Source organism: Leptodactylus fuscus, chromosome 9 (assembly GCF_031893055.1).
Source record: "Leptodactylus fuscus isolate aLepFus1 chromosome 9, aLepFus1.hap2, whole genome shotgun sequence".
In the NCBI taxonomy this organism is placed as follows: domain Eukaryota; kingdom Metazoa; phylum Chordata; class Amphibia; order Anura; family Leptodactylidae; genus Leptodactylus; species Leptodactylus fuscus.
In genome coordinates, this window is record NC_134273.1 from 26,169,720 (window position 1) to 26,189,977 (window position 20,258).

General features: G+C 45.7%; 1 protein-coding gene across 1 annotated transcript; it reads left to right on the forward strand.

Annotated features, from left to right (window-relative positions):
* The first annotated feature begins 1,799 nt into the window (after positions 1-1,799).
* On the forward strand, positions 1,800-18,099 carry STX6 (syntaxin 6). Its single transcript, XM_075287929.1, has 8 exons — positions 1,800-1,943; positions 6,546-6,715; positions 8,033-8,127; positions 9,349-9,411; positions 11,658-11,780; positions 11,872-11,978; positions 15,006-15,100; positions 15,939-18,099. Exons 1-8 carry the CDS (start codon positions 1,909-1,911, stop codon positions 16,013-16,015), a joined length of 765 nt encoding a protein of 254 aa, XP_075144030.1. The 5' UTR covers positions 1,800-1,908; the 3' UTR covers positions 16,016-18,099.
* Positions 18,100-20,258: the final 2,159 nt, after the last annotated feature.

Here is a 20,258-nt window from a genome sequence, read left to right on the forward strand (position 1 = left end):
TCCCTGTTTAGGTCGCTCAGCTCATAGAAAGAGTGCCGACAAGTAGTTTCTCCCACCCTGGAGGACTGAACACATCCAAACATTACAAGAATATCTCAGTAATTTTTTTTATAAGAACTGTGCAATACCTCATTGGACCTGCGGGGGTGTTGCAGGGGAATCAACACAGATATTTCCATCTCATACAATTATGGCAAGATCTGACTTACAGAGCCACCACCCATCCTGAGTCTTTCCCTGTGCAGTGCCTCCCTGCTACCCAATGTACAGGAAGGTCCACCACATCTTCATTTAAAGGGGTTATTCACTTTCTAGTATTGATAGTCTATATCAGTAGAGCGATGCAGAATATGATGGCTCTATGTAAGTAAGCAAAATAAACAAATCAATCTCTGGGTCTGAAACCCAGGACCCCTGCAGATCAGCTGCTCTGGGACAGCACAGCTCCCGGTAATGTTTACGTGCCGGGAGTCGCACTGCCCACTTTCTGTACAATATGTAGAGGTGGCTATAGGTGCTGTAGCATTGTCCTATAGAATTCAGCAGGGCAGCACTACATACCTCCCAGCTGTCAAAGAGGGGCGGAATGTGCGGCACACAGAGTGCACCGTGTGGAATGTGCGGCACACTTCTACTTTGACTCCCCCTATTCCCAGCCATTTATAACGTTACCCTAACATGATATGCCGCCAAATTATAGCGTCCCCCTCCAATTGCTCCCACAGTATAAAGTCCCTCTCCTGGTGAACCCACAGTTAAATGTCCCCCTCCAGCTGCTCCCATGGTTTAATGCCCCCCCCCCTTTAACTGCTCCCATAGACTAAAGCCCCCCTGCAGTTGCCCCTACAATATTAGGTCCGTCTCCTAGTATCACCCAAACATAAAAAAACACTGCTACTCACCTCTCCTCTTCCCCTGCTGCTCTGTGCCAAGTCACTGCTCCCAGGGGCTGCAGGTACGATGTGACCTCATCACATTGCACCTACATGGGAGGAATCATACAGAAGGGAGCATGTTTTAGCGGTTACACACGGTCACCAGTGCACCCCACTGACTATATTGGGCTCCATCATTTCAAATCTGAACCTGGTGGAGGAGCGGTAAAGGACTTTTCTCTCGGATTCTTTGCAGTTTCTGCAGCAGAGTATCCAGGCGCAGATGTGAACTTAGACTTAAGCGGCGTTCACGTTGCTGCTGCTGTAAACCCCGGGGAAACCGGACGGCTTGCGATCGGTCGGCTTTAAAGCCCATTATTTGAATGGGTTTTCAAAGGTGACCGCCCATGAGTGTTTTCAGCCTCTCCGCCAGGTGTCCGTTTTTTTTCTGCGGACACAAAATCCTACATGGCGGAGAAGCTGAAGACGCTCACGGGCGGTCACCTTTAAAAACCCATTCAAATAATGGGCTTTAATGCCGACCGCTCGCAAGCCGTCTGCTGTCCGGTTTCCCTGGCGTTTACCACGGATACCCCGGGGTGGACCGTAATGGCAGTGTGAACACCGCTTTACAGGAGTATAAGTATGATGGGGATTTATATTGCTCTTTGACTGAAATGCAGCCAGTGTGAATAAGGTCATAGAATAACACGGCTCCCATATGTCTATTCTGTACATTAGCACAGACTTAGCAGTGTGAATGAGACCCTAGCCCATCCAGGTCCTGTATACCGAGGCTGTGTATACAGCTAGTCTATAGTATACAGGTGACCAGGCCACACAATAGGCTCCTCACACCTCTCCGGGCTCCATGCTGAGGACACAGGCTGAGGCTGGAAGTGACGACATTCGGGGCGGCCCGTACTCCGTCTCCAGCGGGTGTGAGGGGAAAGCGGGGAGAGCCATAGAGAGGAGCCCGGTAATATACTAGCCCAGGCGGACACCGGAGCGGGGAGGACACCGGGCCGGCACCATGTCTATGGAGGATCCGTTTTTCGTGGTGAAGGGGTGAGAGCCGCTGTTCAGGCCTGTGTGTGCGCGGCCATGGCGGGAGGAGATGGATGGGCTGAGGGCATTGTGTGATGGTTGCCATAGAAGAGACTGAGGGAAATCACTGTCCTGAGGGAAGGAAGGCGGAGGAGATTCCTACAGGTGGCCATAGACAGGCTGATGGGGCCATCATGTGTGAGACTTACCAGAGCTGTTATATCAGGTGTATTATATGTCTTATATTACAGTATAGTCACCATATACACTATAGGATATGGTCCTATGACATAAGGCACTGTTCACATGGCGATTGTGATGTACGTTTATTGCATGTCCCATAGGTTTCTATTAGGCCGGAGCATTGTAAAAAATTCCGCCATGTTGGATTACCTATCTTAGTAATGCGTCTAGAAGCCTCGCCATTGGGGTCTCCATTTAGATTACAGCGACACAGACATCTTTGGTCACACGACAAGAGTTGCAGCCAATATCGCTAATTGACGGCGGTTTTTTAAATGGCCCCCACGCGTCTGTATTACATTCGCTATCTGTGTGCGGGGAGGATTCACCATCCAAATATAGGTCATGTCCTATTGTTGTGTTTTCACTGATCCCTCAAAGCACTAAAATCTATGAGGGACCTGTGAAAATGGGAAATTTTTCGCTCCTATTTTCTTCCACGGTCGCGTAATTTGAGGCTTCTGGCCCATAAATGTCAGTATACTACAAAAATAGATATGGAATAGTATGGTAACCTGCACTATGAAAGATGGCTGGAATGAGTTTTATGGCCCCAAATCAAATTTTTATACTGCTGATAGGATAGATCATCAGTATGAGATCTGTGGGGAGTCTATGGATGGCGGAAGCTGCTAATAAACAGGCAGCACCACTCGTATTACACTAGTCGCAGTGCTGCAATTCACTGAAACCACCACTATGCAGTGGATGGAGCTGCTGAGCCTCTCGTATTACTTGAATAGGAGCAGTGCTGCACGCGCTCCCCGTTCACTAGCAGCTTCCAGAACCTGGAAATATGGCCTATACGTGACTGTGCGTCCCAGACTGTACAGGGATCCAGATTCGAAACATCATGGTCATCTATGTTACTAGGAGTCTGTGTTTCCCTGGGGGATTACTGTCCTGTACCAAAACTTATCATAACATCATATAACCAACCCTATATATCACAGAGCTCAGCTTCTCTCCTCTATCATATAACCCTATATATCACAGCTCAGCTTCTCTCCTCTATCATATAACCCTATATATCACACAGCTCAGCTTCTCTCCTCTATCATATAACCCTATATATCACACAGCTCAGCTTCTCTCCTCTATCATATAACCCTATATATCACAGAGCTCAGCTTCTCTCCTCCTATCCTATAACCCTATATATCACACAGCTCAGCTTCTCTCCTCCTATCCTATAACCCTATATATCACACAGCTCAGCTTCTCTCCTCTATCATATAACTCTATATATCACAGAGCTCAGCTTCTCTCCTCTATCATATAACCCTATATATCACAGAGCTCAGCTTCTCTCCTCTATCCTATAACCCCATATATCACACAGCTCAGCTTCTCTCCTCCTATCCTATAACCCTATATATCACACAGCTCAGCTTCTCTCCTCCTATCCTATAACCCTATATATCACACAGCTCAGCTTCTCTCCTCTATCATATAACTCTATATATCACAGAGCTCAGCTTCTCTCCTCTATCATATAACCCTATATATCACAGAGCTCTGCTTCTCTCCTCTATCCTATAACCCCATATATCACACAGCTCAGCTTCTCTCCTCTATCATATAACCCTATATATCACAGAGCTCAGCTTCTCTCCTCTATCATATAACCCTATATATCACAGAGCTCAGCTTCTCTCCTCTATCATATAACCCTATATATCACAGAGCTCAGCTTCTCTCCTCTATCATATAACCCTATATATCACAGAGCTCAGCTTCTCTCCTCTATCATATAACCCTATATATCACAGAGCTCTGCTTCTCTCCTCTATCCTATAACCCCATATATCACACAGCTCAGCTTCTCTCCTCTATCATATAACCCTATATATCACAGAGCTCAGCTTCTCTCCTCTATCATATAACCCTATATATCACAGAGCTCAGCTTCTCTCCTCTATCATATAACCCTATATATCACACAGCTCAGCTTCTCTCCTCTATCATATAACCCTATATATCACAGCTCAGCTTCTCTCCTCTATCATATAACCCTATATATCACACAGCTCAGCTTCTCTCCTCTATCATATAACCCTATATATCACACAGCTCAGCTTCTCTCCTCTATCCTATACACCTATATATCACAGAGCTCAGCTTCTCTCCTCTATCCTATACACCTATATATCACAGAGCTCAGCTTCTCTCCTCTATCATATAACCCTATATATCACAGCTCAGCTTCTCTCCTCTATCATATAACCCTATATATCACACAGCTCAGCTTCTCTCCTCTATCATATAACCCTATATATCACACAGCTCAGCTTCTCTCCTCTATCATATAACCCTATATATCACAGAGCTCAGCTTCTCTCCTCTATCCTATACACCTATATATCACAGAGCTCAGCTTCTCTCCTCTATCATATAACCCTATATATCACAGAGCTCAGCTTCTCTCCTCTATCATATAACCCTATATATCACAGAGCTCAGCTTCTCTCCTCTATCATATAACCCTATATATCACAGCTCAGCTTATCTCCTCTATCATATAACCCTATATATCACACAGCTCAGCTTCTCTCCTCTATCATATAACCCTATATATCACACAGCTCAGCTTCTCTCCTCTATCCTATAACCCTATATATCACACAGCTCAGCTTCTCTCCTCTATCCTATAACCCTATATATCACACAGCTCAGATTCTCTCCTCTATCATATAACCCTATATATCACAGAGCTCAGCTTCTCTCCTCTACCATATAACCCTATATATGACAGAGCTCAGCTTCTCTCCTCTATCCTATAACCCTATATATCACACAGCTCAGCTTCTCTCCTCTATCCTATAACCCTATATATCACACAGCTCAGCTTCTCTCCTCCTATCCTATAACCCTATATATCACACAGCTCAGCTTCTCTCCTCTATCATATAACTCTATATATCACAGAGCTCAGCTTCTCTCCTCTATCATATAACCCTATATATCACAGAGCTCTGCTTCTCTCCTCTATCCTATAACCCCATATATCACACAGCTCAGCTTCTCTCCTCTATCATATAACCCTATATATCACAGAGCTCAGCTTCTCTCCTCTATCATATAACCCTATATATCACAGAGCTCAGCTTCTCTCCTCTATCATATAACCCTATATATCACAGAGCTCAGCTTCTCTCCTCTATCATATAACCCTATATATTACAGAACTCAGCTTCTCTCCTCTATCCTATAACCCTATATATCACAGAGCTCAGCTTCTCTCCTCTATCATATAACCCTATATATCACAGTGCTCAGCTTCTCTCCTCTATCATATCCTGATCATAGACAGGGTAGTAGAAATTAAGGTTCACAACCCTTTGGCTTTGCTTCTGTTACAATGCCTTTAACCCAGTACTATAAGCGTGGATCCATGTATGAAAATGTTATGTTGGATTTTCATTGACCACAATGTTCCTGTGTACGTCCTCTGTAGTGCATTGTGGGTACGCACATAGGAGTGTACTATATACTGGTTACATATGGTTTTATACTGCGCGGCCCCCTGACTACCACTCCCTGGGGGAGCCAAGCCTATGGTAGACTTTTGGCTGTATCACAGATGTGGAGGGCTTCTGCTCCTCACCCCTAGGACTACCTTGTGCACAATATATTTTTTTTCTTCCACAGTTTCCTAGTATAGAAGAAGAGCACCCCTACTAACCAGAGAGATCTCGTCTTTTCTGTTTTCTGTTGTTTTTTTGTTTGTTTTTTCCTGCAGTGTGGATATGTCGACTAGTCTTGTGACTTCTCTGGCCAGTTATGGGCCTCAGTGATCTCATACTGTACGTGTCAGTGCGGACGCAGTCACTGAGCAGGGGATTTTTAGATTCTTTATTCATGTACTAAAAATAAGGTTAAATTCCTGTGGCCATAATACATGGATGGATAAGTAATACAGGATAGGGGATGTGTTTGGTTACTGGGGTCCAACTACTGGAACCCCTAGTGATCAGAGGAACGGGAGACCAAAGGTCCCTCTAAAGCTTGCTTGTAGATATAGTGCTAACGCGCTTTGTGACCAGCGCTTCATTCACTTCTATGGGACTGCTAGAACTGAAACCTCCTGCCGCCCTATAAAAGTGCATGGTGCGCTGGTCACGAAAGCATCTTGGCACTTCATTCACAAGGAGGCTTTGGGGGTGGGGTTGTGCCCACTCTCTTAACCACTAGAACCCCTAGTAATCTGCAAGGGTGCAAGTGTCTGTAATGGCACAGTCCCTTAAAACCATAAAATCTCTTTAACAGGATAAAATGTGTTAAAGTTCATGATCATTGTAAAGTTGATGCGTTGTTAGAATGGCTTATGTCTGCTTTTTTTAGACTGAGGTGTTTTGTTTTTTTTTTTCCTTTTTTTAGGGAGGTGCAAAAGGCGGTGAACACTGCCCAAGGCTTATTTCAGAGATGGACTGATCTCCTCCAGGACCCCTCCATTGCTACTAGAGAAGAACTGGACTGGACTACCAATGAGTTGCGCAACAACCTGAGGAGCATTGAATGGGATCTTGAAGATCTGGATGAGACTATCAATATCCTTTTACATTAGGGATTATATGTTATATTATATGTGTACGGCCAGCTTAACATTAGATAGCTGACTACCCAGCACCAACATCTATTCCTCCCCTCTGCTATACAAGGTTCTGTATGTGTACAGGGAGAAAGCCAGTGCCAAATATCTCTCCTTCTGTCCACTACAGAATAGATCCTCAGTATCAGATCGATCTGGGTCCATCACGTAGACCCCATACCGATCATCTGATACGGCCTTCAGAAAGTATGTATGAATTATATGGCTGGAAGGAGCCCTGTTCCTTTTCAGATGTATGGGGGCAGGGCTGCATTCCCCTGGCATCGGGGCTCTGTATACTGTAGTGGTGGCTCCTGAATTTGCTTCCATCCACTTGAATAGGAGCAGGGCTACCTCCGTCCATATACCTGGTATGTGGCTGCCGGCAGCCCAAACAGCTGATCGGGACAGAGTGTGGATGTCGGATCCCGACCATTCTCATACTGATGACCTATCCTGTGGATAGATTATCAGTCTCCATTATCTTCCAGTCTCGCACCACATTTTTTTAAAAGGATTTTTCCGGTATTATGATATTGATGCATCATAAATATTAGATTGTCGGTTTTCCATCACACAGTTCCTCCAAACATCACAAGCGTAACGCCGTCCATTACATTGCAGGTAACAGGCCAAGCGACTCAAACACGGTATTACTGGCCTGTGAAGTCGAAGCCGTGCCCATGTGTCAGATCCAATCTGATACTGTTGACATATCCGAAAGTTAGGCTATCGGTATTATTGTCCCAGAAAATCCCTTTAACAAAAGGCCTTTGTTTTATCTCAGTCATAGTTGCTTAGGCTCAGTGGTATGTAGTGATGGACTGACCCGGACAGCCAAATTACTCTAAATAGATGGAAACTGGGAAATAGAAAGAAATAAAAACCTTTTGGTTATCCAGTATGAACAGTAAGTGTCCGTTTTTTTTTTGTTTTTTTTAACATTGAGGTCTATGGACAACGGACAATTACTGATAGCGGACACCAACGGTAACCCTAAATAAATCATTTATATTAGGAGTTTTCCTGGTATATTCTTAGTATATACAGGCAAAGAGTCAAATACCTGTCAGAATAGTAAAAGGAGCAGGAGTTGTAGGTGAAGGAGCCCTTTTGTCATTGAGGAGTTATAAAGTGGTTAACACAGGAAGACAGTATGCGGACATATGGCGGCGTCTGGGTCAGCTGCTGAGGTGTAGTTGGTGTAAGGCTGACTAGACCATGAAAGCCATTTGTTCCATTTACTTCACGCCAAGATTTCCTTAACTCCACTCACGTATCGTAGAAGCCAATCCCCGCAAGTTCAGCCTGGACCCTGCAGAGATGAGGCAGAGAAAAGCTTTTATCAGTGAAACGCGGCAGTGTGTTAAGGTGGGAATCGCGGCAAGACGTCAAAATTATATCACCGTATATCTGCAGTATTCATGTCTTATGGGTTTTTTTATATCTGTAAAGTAATGCTGAACACCCTGCTACATTTCTATATATCCTTTTCTTTAGCACTTGGGTCTGATGATGCTTTTATAGCACAGAGTGACATGAAGAGCTCAACCTTTAGTTTTATGGTTATGGCTGTCTCTGCTGTGCCACTTTTATGGAAGTACTGTATATACTCGAGTATATACGGTTTACTGAATGTTATTGGCGTGTAATGGCCACATATAATAAGTGTTTGTCTAAGATTGCAAGAATGTAAGGGTCTCCCTTTCTTTATAGGGTGTTACAGTTCTGCACATACACTTGAATGCGGCTGATCTGCAGTACCAAACAGAGACTATGGACAAGGGTGGTGATGTCTCTTTCCAAAAAAAAAAAAAAAGCCCTTTTTTTTTTTTTTCTAATTGCCGACCATCTTTCTAAAGGGGTTGTCCAGACATGGAGATACAGACCTGCATGCTGGGGTAGTTGGATTGCCACATTAGCCATCCGACACCCATTGAGTCACATTAAAAGGGTTTTCCAGGACTTACATAATGATGATATTTCTGTGGTATAGGTTATCAATATGTGATTGGTTGGGGGTCTGGACCCCTGCTGATCAACTGTTTGATGAGGCTATGGTTTCTTCCTTGTCACACTTCATTAGTCACTTGCTACAGAATCCGCTCAGTCCCATTCAAGTGACAGGGGCCGGGCTGCAATACCAAGCACAGATGTTATATTTTGCTTGATATTCAGTATTGCTGACCTCATCAACCAGCTGATTGGTGGGGGCCCTTGATGGAGGAACCCTACAGATTACTTCTTCATGACTTATAAATTTAGGGCATCAATATGCAAGTCATGGAAATCCCCTTTGAGTATGACCCTTGCACAGTTGACTATTGTCAATGTCCAGGATTAGATTGGGTGGGGGTATATGCCTGGACAAACCCTTTGAGTCATTTCTAAGATTTGTCGCCCATAAAGCAGTAATAAGGTATGTCAGAGTAGCCTACTTGACCGATTTGTCCCAGTGACACATGATAAACGTCTGGGAATTTATTTCACAATTTTCCTGGCTGTCTTTACTATATATACACGTCCGTTAATCTGGGTTATTTCTTTTAGCCAATACCAAATGTTTTTTCTCTCCCTTGTGCTCACGTACAGGAAATGAAGGATCAGATGACGGCTCCATCTGTTCAGGCCCTAGCAGAGAAAAAGAACCGTCAGGTAAGCGGCGGCGGCGGCGGCCGGGGCTTTTTCCATCTTCTGTTTGTTTAGTGACATGCTGGTCTCCTTGGTGAATTGGACGAGGTCACTCTGCGAGAGTGTGTAATGCATCACCAACAGTGCGCTCAGGTTACACGTTCTTCTGTCTGAGTCACGGTATCGTGAGTAGTGAAAATACGTTACCCTACCCCTCTCCAAAGCCTCCTTCTTGTGTCCTAGAGAGGCCGTCTCATCTATACCAATACATCTCCCAAAAACACATTGTTAATAGGGACAGTATCACAGGAAAACAATAAATCAATGAGTAGAATTCTGAAATCTGGGTGGGGAGCTGAGGAGACCCTTTCTAGCACCCCGTGCAGATACAAGTGCTCAAAAACTGAGCCGTAATAAGCCTCGTGATGTTTGTAGCTTTTTCCAGTAATGGGAATCTCGCACTTGACAGAGTAATCGCTGGGCTGGAGAAAAGACCTGGTCAGCAGCGCTGTCTGTAGTCAGAGTCACCCTGCATATTGACCAAGAGTCACCCTGCATATTGACCACGCGTTTATTGAGCAGCAGGATTTTCCGGTGTGACGGGTCAGTTTACAAAACAATCAATGGTAACAATCAGGCAGTCCTACCCCTCCCCCTCCTTCCAATGTGGTGACAGCAGAGTCTGTCAAGGTGACGGATTAGCAGATACTAAAAATATCTGCATGTTCCCCCAGGGAAGGCTGCAGTGCAATGTGACAACCGCTTACCCCCTGTCCTTCTACATTGTATGACTGGCTGTTTTCCCAATCTTCAGTGTCTAGATTTGATAAGTCCATGGGATGGAGAATCAGTCTATTGACAGGGAGGTATCCGTATTCAGGAAAGTCTGATGATCCTTTAACTTCTCTTTTCTTACCCCATTGTGAACACTGTAGTGGGAAAGGGGGTTGGGCAGATGTCCCCCTGTTAGCGGGTATTGATGCACAATCTGTTTGGGAGTGGCGGTGTACTCAAAGGTTTGGGCATGTAGGAATCTAACATCCTAGGTTCTTCTTTTCCCCGACAACTGCTGTAAGGAGAGATTGTGGGTTATGTTGGTGCTGTATTTGTAAGGGCTCGTTCACATCAGCGTTGTGAACTCCGTTCTGCAGGTTTCCGTTTCCTGCCTAAAACAGAGGCAGGAGATGGAAACCTGCAGGAGTCTTTCTCACCTATTCATTTGAATGGGTGAGAGAGATGTCCGGCCGTGAGCGGCGGTGAGCGTTTTATGCTCTCTGCTGTGAAACCGGGTTTTATAATCCGGACACAGAGTCGGACATGCACTACTCTGTGTCCGGTTAAAAAAATCCGGTTTCGCGGCGGAGAGCATAAAACGCTCACGGCCGGACCCAGTCTGTGCTTTCCGTCTTCTGGCATGCAGAAGACGGAAAGCACAGAACGGAAAGAAGAACGCAGGTGTGAACCTAGCGTAAGCGACATCCCGACATATTAGATGGCTAGTGGGCCGGCCCTGTGATATCCATATGTGAATGTGGCCAGACCTACAGTACGGTGGAAAATGCTGCTAGGGAAGAATGCTTTAACAATAGAAGTTTTTTTTAGTCTGTTTTTGTCATTTAATGGTGAATTTTGTTTCCCCCTGCTTTTTGAGGATTGACCAATGGTGCTCACTGGGATCGAGATCAGGGGAGTTTCCGGGCCATGGACCCAAAATGACACCGTTATGTTCTCCGAGCCAATAAGTTATCATCTTATCCTTGTGACAGGGCGCTCCATCTTGCCTTTTTATAGCACGTTGCTCTTGGTCAGTTGGGATTACCAGGAGTCCTGAGTCCCAGATCTCAATCCCATAGAGAACCTGTAGTCAATCCTCAAAAAGGGGGTGGACAAACAAGACCACAGAGATTCTGATGATCTCCAAGCACTGGATAGATAGGAATGGGTTATCATCCGTCAGAATTCGGCCTAGAGGCTGATCTATCCAGCTCGCCAGGGAGAAGAATAAGGGTCAACACTAGAAACATGGAGGCTATGTAATCCAACATTATAGAACTGTGGGACTTGATTTGCCCGTGTTGGCCATAGGTGGATAATAAGATGATGATTGTATACCTTTCCTAGATGCTGGTTGCGATGGCAACAGCACAATTTCCTGCTCGCTAGCTTTCAAGACTACTTAGTGCCGAACTTCACTTATTACACTACCTTAAGGACTTGTACATTAGAGGAATGAGAAATACTAATTGTGGATTCCTGACGTGATTCTTCAGGCACTCTTAGGAGAAGGGACCAGACAAGGCTGGAAGTCTGAACAGGAAAAATACAAAGGCTTGGACCAGGAGATCCAGTCGGCCAACTCTCAGTTTCTTGATGGTCAAGTCTCGCAGCAGCAGGTAAGGGGTCGCACTTCTGTGCTTTGGTGTTGACCTAGGACAATACCCCGGCATGTGGGAATTGTTAAATTTCACTTTCCCCCTTTGTTAGATGATCATGGAGCAACAAGACGAAGAGCTAGAGCTGGTATCTGGCAGCATTGGTGTCCTGAAGAATATGTCGCAACGCATCGGCAATGAACTGGACGAGCAAGCAGTGTGAGTGTTCACGGGGTTTGGGGATGGGATATAGGGCTTATTTCTTTAACCTAGCACTAAAGGGGTTGTGCCACGAGCAAGAGTTCTCCTCTGCTTACAGGATAGGGTAGAAGTGTCTGACCACTGCATCCTCCCAATGTAGTGCTGGATACACATGTTCAAGTCCATGGGACTGCCAAAGATGGTGTACAGCACTCTGCTACCTTACAAATATTTCTGGGGCTGCCTAAGCCTACATGCACACGACTGAGGAGGGACTGATTTCATAGCAGATGACATCCAAGTGTCATCCGTCCCCCATTGACTTCAGTGGGAGGTCCTATGCCATGAAGCAGGTTAGGACCTACTCTGTAGTCATTGGAATGGAGCATCATACCCCCATTGGGAGAGACTTGGCCTGGACACTTTGCTGTGTGCATGAGGCCTAAGGTGGCAGGGGACATTCCTGACTTTTTTGGAACCAGGAAGTCAAGCCCCCTTAATGGCTGTATATAGAATAACCCTACAGATGGGACCATCTCTAATTGGAAGTGTGTGACATAAGGGTTACAGATGGACAGCTCCTGTTACCCGAAAGGTAAACTAATATAAAACACAGGTGACTATAGACCTCCTATAGACTGATGTGATTTTTCAATGCATTTGTGGCCACGCACAGCATGCATAACCGTTCCCCAGTCATCGGTGACGTGAGCCGCTTGCGTCTGCCTGCATCACTCTGCACAATAGCTCTAAAGCAAATGTCTATTCAGTTGTGAAGCCTTTTGTTGACCTCCATCTGTCAGGAAGTCAGCAATATACTACCCCTGTGATTCATCCTTTCATCTCCGAAAAGCAGCATTGACCCCTTCATGTCCAATCCACACTAATCTGTGTTATATGGTTCCCCAGCTCGGGGGTTACCCTGCGATGTCAGTGACACAATTCATTGCTCACATGTCTCTGACAGGGAGATTTGGGAGGCTTGTGTGTAAATAGAAATCTTTGTAATTGGGAGCGACCTCTGCCATTGCTTCCATAGGTCATGAGATACAACAGCAGAGATTGTGAACTGTGGGCGGTTATAGGGAGGAGAGGCGGCTTCCAGCTTATTTATGGTCTGTCTTATCTCACACACTTACATGTTTGTTTTTGTTTCCTCTTGTGGAAAATTTACTGTCCTGATCTACTTTCCTTGTGCACGTTTGTATGAGATTATGGGGATAACGTCCATCCTTAGGGAGAGACCACCTTGTATGTGCTGTCTTTCTCCAGTATTTCTTTACAGAATTGTCTTCCTGCATTCAGACCCAATGGTGACCAGCATATGTCTGAAGACACCCGGACTTGTCAGCACACTGGTCTATTTACCCCTGATCCAGTTCTGATATTTCTGATATCAGGATAGTGGGTTTGGCTTGGTCTGGTACTGCAGTCCACGTAGTGAATGTGTCAGAGCTATGGCGGTATCGGGTGTAGCCACATAAATGAGAGTGGTGCAGTCTTGTGTCCTGAATGCAGCTCCAGCCCCTTCCTCTGACTAGTCGGTGGGGACTGGGAGGTAGTAGTAGTGCTGGTCACACACCATTGCCCCATCCTAAGGGCAGTCTATTTGTGTTAATTTCTAGAAATGCTTTTAAAGAGGACCTTTCATGTCCTCCTGCACATTTACAATTTTATATACCGATAGAAAGCTGACAGTGCGCTGAATTCAATGCACTGGCAGCTTTCCCGTTATGTGCCCCGGGGTTGGAGATATGATATCCCAGGCTTTGGCACCAATCTCTGCTCACTGTCAGAAGGGCGTTCCTGACAGTCTAGCTGAGCTGTGAGGCACATCCCCCTGACTGTACTCATCCATAGACTTGTACTGGGATGATGGGGAACGTTCCTCAGAGCTCAGCATCATCTCTGGGCGGTAAGGAAGCCCCCTCTGACTGTACAAGGCTATGTTAGGGTACTGTCAGGAGGGGTGGGGGGTGTTGCTCACTGCCCAGCAGTGACGCTAGACTGTCAGGAACCTGACAGTGGGGAGAGATCAGCGCCAAAATTAACGGCACTGATATCTTCAGCCCCAGGGAACTGAACGGGAAAGCTGAATTCAGCACACTGTCAGTATTTTAGCCGTATATAAAACCGAATGTGCATGAGACATGAGTTTTTGTCTTCCGTGACCTTGACATGTGAATATATGGAATCTCATATATGCCTTTGCTTTCGTGTTATGGTGTAGGTATACACTACTACACAGAGGTGTTCAGCAGGTATGGAAAAGATGCGAAAGCTTTCAGAAATAGAAGTGTTATTCATTTATTTTTATGAGTGAAGCAAATGAACAACAGAGGAAGCTAAATCCCATCAGTATTTGGTGTGACCTTTGGAGGAGGAGTCCTGGAGGTGATGATCCGACCCCCCCACACAACCCTGATCTCAGCATCATCCAGTCTGTGTGGGATTGCATGAAGGGGCAGAAGGATTGGGGCAAGCCTACATCCACAGAAGATCTGTGCTTAGTTCTCCAAGATGGCGGGAACAACCTCCCTGCCGAGTTCCTTCAAAAAGTATTTGCGAGTGTACCGAGAAGAACTGATGGAAGGCAAAGGGCAAAGGTCACACCAAATATTGATGGATTTTTTAAAAATTTATTTTACAAAATTAAACTTCTATTTATGACTTTTCTATTTCTTTCTAACATTCTTCCACACCTGCTTAAGAGGTTTACCTGATACTGTACACACAGACATTACACAGCCAACCATCTGCGTCTCCCATATTCTCATTCACAGTCTCCTCAACTAAGGTGAGAAGGGGCAAGCTGCTGCCGGACATCTCTGTCTGTGTCTTATATGCCCAAGGACAGAAGGATTGTGAATGTTGAATCCACTATGCCTTAACCGTCTTTTCCTTGATGTCTGTACTTGGGAGGCCCATACACCTTAGATGGTCAGCTGCTCGGTTGTGGCATTGGCTGCCTCACTGACATACATGTGATGTATACGGCCAGCTTTATGCTGAGCATTGACGAGGTTTCTGATTCATTCTGTGCAGGATGCTCGATGACTTCTCCCATGAATTAGACACGGCACAGTCTCGCATGGATAATGTTCTGAAGAAGCTGGCAAAGGTGTCTCACATGACCAGCGGTGAGTAGGGACGCCATCTGCTGCGGTATTCTCACTGAGATGATCTGGCTTGAAACATGTTGGTAAAAAAAACAGGATGAAACTGCCAAGCGGATGTGCGGATATTCTGTTAGCCCCTCTGTGTTTGTTTCTGCCATTGCTGGAAGTGATACAGCCGTTTAATGGAATAACTTGGCTCCAATTGATGACATTTATTTTTGGCGATGAGTAACGTGTGCCCACAGCAGCGACAGGAGTTTACTCATCATGGCTGAGAATGGAAATGACACCCTGACATCTACAAATGGGTTCAGCCATTAAAGAGGTAGTTGATCCCAAGAACAGGATCCCGCTGCAAGTTGTGCATGTGAATTGCAGCTCCATTGATTCTCTATGGGGATGATGGAGTCCAGTGCTTGGTGATCTCCAGCAGTCCCATAGAGAATGAATGCGCTCTGCTGCAGCCGCCTGTACCACCCCTGTATTCAGGTATAACGGTGCCAACACTTCAATCAGAAGAGGGCAGCACTACCCCAATCCCAAGGACCGTGTAGAGGCTGTATGGTCTAACTCTGATATGTACACCCATGCCTCCCCCACTTTGGCAGAAACCATATCTCAACCAGTGTGCCCATGTAATGGATCGTCATTCAGGAGTTGTAGCAGAAATGGAAGGGGAACTGGAATAGTGGGTGCAAGGGAACATTTGCTGCCTCCTGTGGCAATAAACCTTCATTTGTTTCCTATGGGGTTGTCCTGAGATTGTATGAGATGAGTATATAGGAGTGTGATGGATGTGTACAGCACTACGGAATATTAGATATGGATACTAATAGCCTGCTTGTGTTCCTTCCTGTAGATCGGAGGCAGTGGTGTGCCATTATTATCCTCCTGGCGCTGCTTCTGGTGGTGCTCATCCTGTTTTTTGCACTGTGACGTGAACACTCGTTCCTTCCTCGGGACATTTCATACAATTTCTCCAGCGAACCAGGATATTTTGATGTGTGAAGTGGCATTGCTGTGACCAGTGGGCATTTTGTGATGTATGTGACCACGGCTGGAAGCCATGACATCATCTACATACTGCTCAGACTTTTCTGGTGCCCCAGTGTTTTTGGGGCACGGACCACACACAGAGTGCTTACCCCACAAGGTTCCCTGCGATTCTCCGCACAGTTTACTCGTTGGATTACTATTGCAGTGTTTTTTCTGTGTCACATCTGCCTCATTGTATCTTCCAGCGGAGCCATGCCCAAGCTTGCCTCTGAGTGGATCTGAACCAATGCAGACGGCACAGACTCCTTGTGCGCGCAGCTTTTTAAGGGGAAGCCCTAAACCACATGGGAAGCGCCGGTGCCGCACCACAATCTGCTTAGTAACTGGTTTATTTCTAGGACTCTGGAATAAATTACAGGGCCTGCTCCTGTTTCCGGGCGAATCCAGCCACAAGATGTTTACAGTGTTGAGGGTGATTGGCTTTATTGTGTAGAAGGTTACGTAACGTTTCCATCCGACTACATCTGATTATTCAGTACCCCCACCCATCGGCCTTCCGAGGATGATGAAGGAGAACCGTACCCCTGGCTAGCCAAAGGCGTTTGCAGTGCATTGCCTCAACTGCTGTGATGGGTAGCTCATTACTGGAAGCGTTTGCATCTTGAGATGTGGACTGGATCTCGGCGGTGTGACTATAGACAGTTTTCTTATTAGGACCAGTGTGGATACTACTGAACCTGCTCTGTGTGTGACAGGCAGGCCCTTTGTGTCGTCCTGTACTTCTCAAGCCCCCTCTCCACATCACCGTCTTTTGTCTCGAGCTTCTGTCTGTCGCCTGCCTTGTGTCTTGATCTCTTTGTTTTCCTTGATGCGGTCTGCTCCTGTCGGTTTGTACCATATGCAATATAATGAACCACCTTCCATTGAACCAAACGTTGGGGACCGGATCGGAACATCAACGTCCGTTTTTCCTAAAAATAGGAAATGACCTGAGACTAACAGGCCCACATTGAATGCATTATTATTTATGTCATGGTGCGGTCATCTGGTCGCACACCAAGAGGAACATTAGGCAGTGTGATAGCTTGGTGCTACAACAAAGTGGATTGGTAAAAAAGATTTTATTTTTTTTTGTTTTATTTTTTATAAAATCAGAATTTGCCTTTTGCAGTCGTCATTTAGCGACAAGCACAGGACAGCAGACTTGGTCGGGATATTAAAGGAACACGAAACCTAGAAAACAAAGAAGTGATGATAAGACGGAGACAAATGGGTTAATCTCTTTATCTGCCTCATCTCAATATGGAGATGAGGGGAGGGGCTTAGTTGAGGGGTGGAGCTTCATCTTCTTGTCCTGCTCCAGCCAGTTGTCTTATATCGGTGAGTACGAGGACGTGGCTGACCTCCTGAGACACAAAGAAATATCTTTACATATTTCTAAGTTTTATCTTTAACATGGGACAAAATCAGATCAAAGAAGATAAAGATGAAGTGATATTCTTTAATGTTTTGTGTGTTTGGTGTTCCTTTAACCCCCTGCATGACCGGAGTCTGATTCTCCGATGCAAAGGCACAAAGTCTTATCCTTAATGTAAAGTATAACCGATGCGACTCCATAGTCCATAGCAAAAGCACAGCTTTCCTATAACACAGCCAGTGCTAATTCATTGAATGACTTGATTTGTTTTTTGCTTCTAAAGAAGTGGTAGCCGGCCTGATTGTAATGGCCGGTGACCTGACACTACTGAGAGCCCCACTACAGGTAACGTCTCCTACTTTCCTTATTATTGCAGTATTTTTCTATTATTCGTGTCCTCATTGTCCTGTGGATGTATATAATGCTGCTTAGATTATGGAGTGGAAATACCAGGGCTCTGGCTGGCATCTTCTGGGTACGGCAGCGGTCACTTATCCCTGTTGTCTGTTTCAGAGACATCTGTCGACTTTCCATTTCATATATTATTTTTGTATGATTTCAATCTGTGAATTTTTAGAATGCGCAAGTGATGAAATAAACCGTATTTCTTTTACATACTCTGTATTACTATTGGTCTGGTTTATGCTGAATTATTTCTCAGGGGCTATCGGGAAGATTTGGTTACAGAGAGAGGCCGTTGGTACACGAGGTGTTGTTTTGTGGGTTACTTACTATCTACGCTTGAGCTTTTGGACACGGCTGGGAATATCCTTGAGGTGTTGCGAGTTGCTGCGGGCTAAGTCGAGCTGTCATAACCTTCTTATAAACAGAGTGATGTGCCCGAGATGCCGCCATTGTCTGTCCTTATCTTGTGTCTCTGCAACCTATAAAAATAAGCAGGAAATTATTATATGTAACATACTGAAGCTTTCAGCCCGCGCCGCCATGAGCCTGACAATCCTAGTCGTTCCTCCTGGGTGCGATGATATACCGCACATACATGTACTCGTGACAGCTCTGTAGCAGTCACTTTACGGCATTTTATTTTATTTGATCAACTTCCTGCGGTTATCCTTTGACCTTCGACCTTTGGTCAATACTAAAGAAGAGTTTTCGTAAGTGATGTCCAGTCAATATGAAACTTCTTTATGATGTCGCATGTTAATAATTGTCATCTGGCATGTCAGTATAGACCATAATATTATACCCTATTATTACCTTACCATGGGAAGGTGCTCTCTGCTTCAGTTCAGATTCCTTCCATTTATAGAAGAAGAAACGTGCGTCGTCTTAAAGCATTCCACGTCATGTATTGGGTGCGGTTGTCATCTGCCGAAATGAGTTATGTAAGAAAAGTATGTAGTCTGGCCGGAGAATATGGGGCGACCTGGTAGGGACTGCTTACGGTAAAAGTGGATGGATGTAGATTAGAGATGAGCGAATAGTGAAATATTCAAGATTCGTTTCAAGTAGAGCCTTAATATTCAACTAAAGGAAAGTCACCAAGTCCACGAATAGCAGGAGGAGCGCTGTGCAGTTAAAGTGCACGGACCCCAATCTGCGGAGGCCGACTCAGGTTCCGGACCAAAAGCCGGGTAGCCGTACCTGAAAGCCGGTACACTGCATCGGCATCCAGCCACGCACTCCGCTCCGGATTAGGCCCAATGTATGGGCCTAGTCCAGAGGAAGGAGTGTCTTCAGGCTGAATCGAGAGGCGACTCTGCCTGAAGAATGAGCACCTCGCTTCTTTTTTTCCGGGAGCGAGATTTCAATGGGAGCCGTCTTTTTGGTCAAGATTCGGAGGCGGATATGGCCTCAAAATCCTGACCAAAAATCTCCGTGTGAACTTACCCTCAGGCCCACGTAGCGGACTGCGGTGGCTATGCATCACGGTATTTCCCACAGCGCTTTTTACAGAAAACACTTTCTGCTTCTAGTATACCTAAAGGGAAACTACCGGCATTTCCATGGGTAAAATGGACATACTGTGATTTCCAAAACCGCAGCAGTTTTAGAGATGGCAGCGCATGGACTGACCGTATTTTTCCGCAATGTGTGGATGGGGTTCACTAGAATCTCCTCCACTTTGCCATGACTGTAAAACGCCACTTTTTTTCCCCGCTGCATTAAGTGCCACGTGGGGCCCCGGCCTAATAAGCCTAACAGACAAGACCCAGGGCAACCCCCTCCCCCCATGTCATGGCTAATTCCATTGTCTGAAAAAAGGAGGGAAAGCGGCGGCCTATTGTGCCCATAGAGCGGCCTCTCTGCTGCCTGTGAAAGGCTCCATTATACCAGGACTGGCCATGTAAATGGCAGCTGTTTACTTGTACACAAGGTGTGAATGGCAGGTAATGACTAGCTCATTTACCTACAGATAAGCAAATTGGGATTATGTGTGGGAATCCGCACCCCTGTGGTAGGGCCTCTTGTTTTGGGTCTGTATGCTAAACTGACAGATCCGCAAATTATCCTAAGTAGCCGCATCTTCTAAGTGAATGTGACAGGAATCCTCGTCTCACAGCCCGAGGGGAAGGGTGGGCTATGGAAAATGTGGTGGGGGAAGGGGCAGACGGCTATGACTTGTGCTTTGTCTTCCCGGGTGTGCTTGAGGCGCTCTAGATTTTGACACGAGGGGGGTGGTGGGGGGAGAGGTGATCAGTGGTGGCTCTGTCTGTGTGGGGGAGGGGCCGCTGACTGCTATACTGAGGGCTACTCTACAATGTCCGCCGCCTGTGTGTGGCCTCTTCACTACTGCAGGTCCAG

Coding starts and splice junctions, on each gene's coding strand:
- STX6 (XM_075287929.1), top strand. CDS start 1,909: ATGTCTATGGAGGATCCGTTTTTCGTGGTGAAGGG. Junction 9,412..11,657: donor CAGAGAAAAAGAACCGTCAG/GTAAGCGGCGGC, acceptor GTGATTCTTCAG/GCACTCTTAGGAGAAGGGAC. Junction 15,101..15,938: donor GGTGTCTCACATGACCAGCG/GTGAGTAGGGAC, acceptor TCCTTCCTGTAG/ATCGGAGGCAGTGGTGTGCC.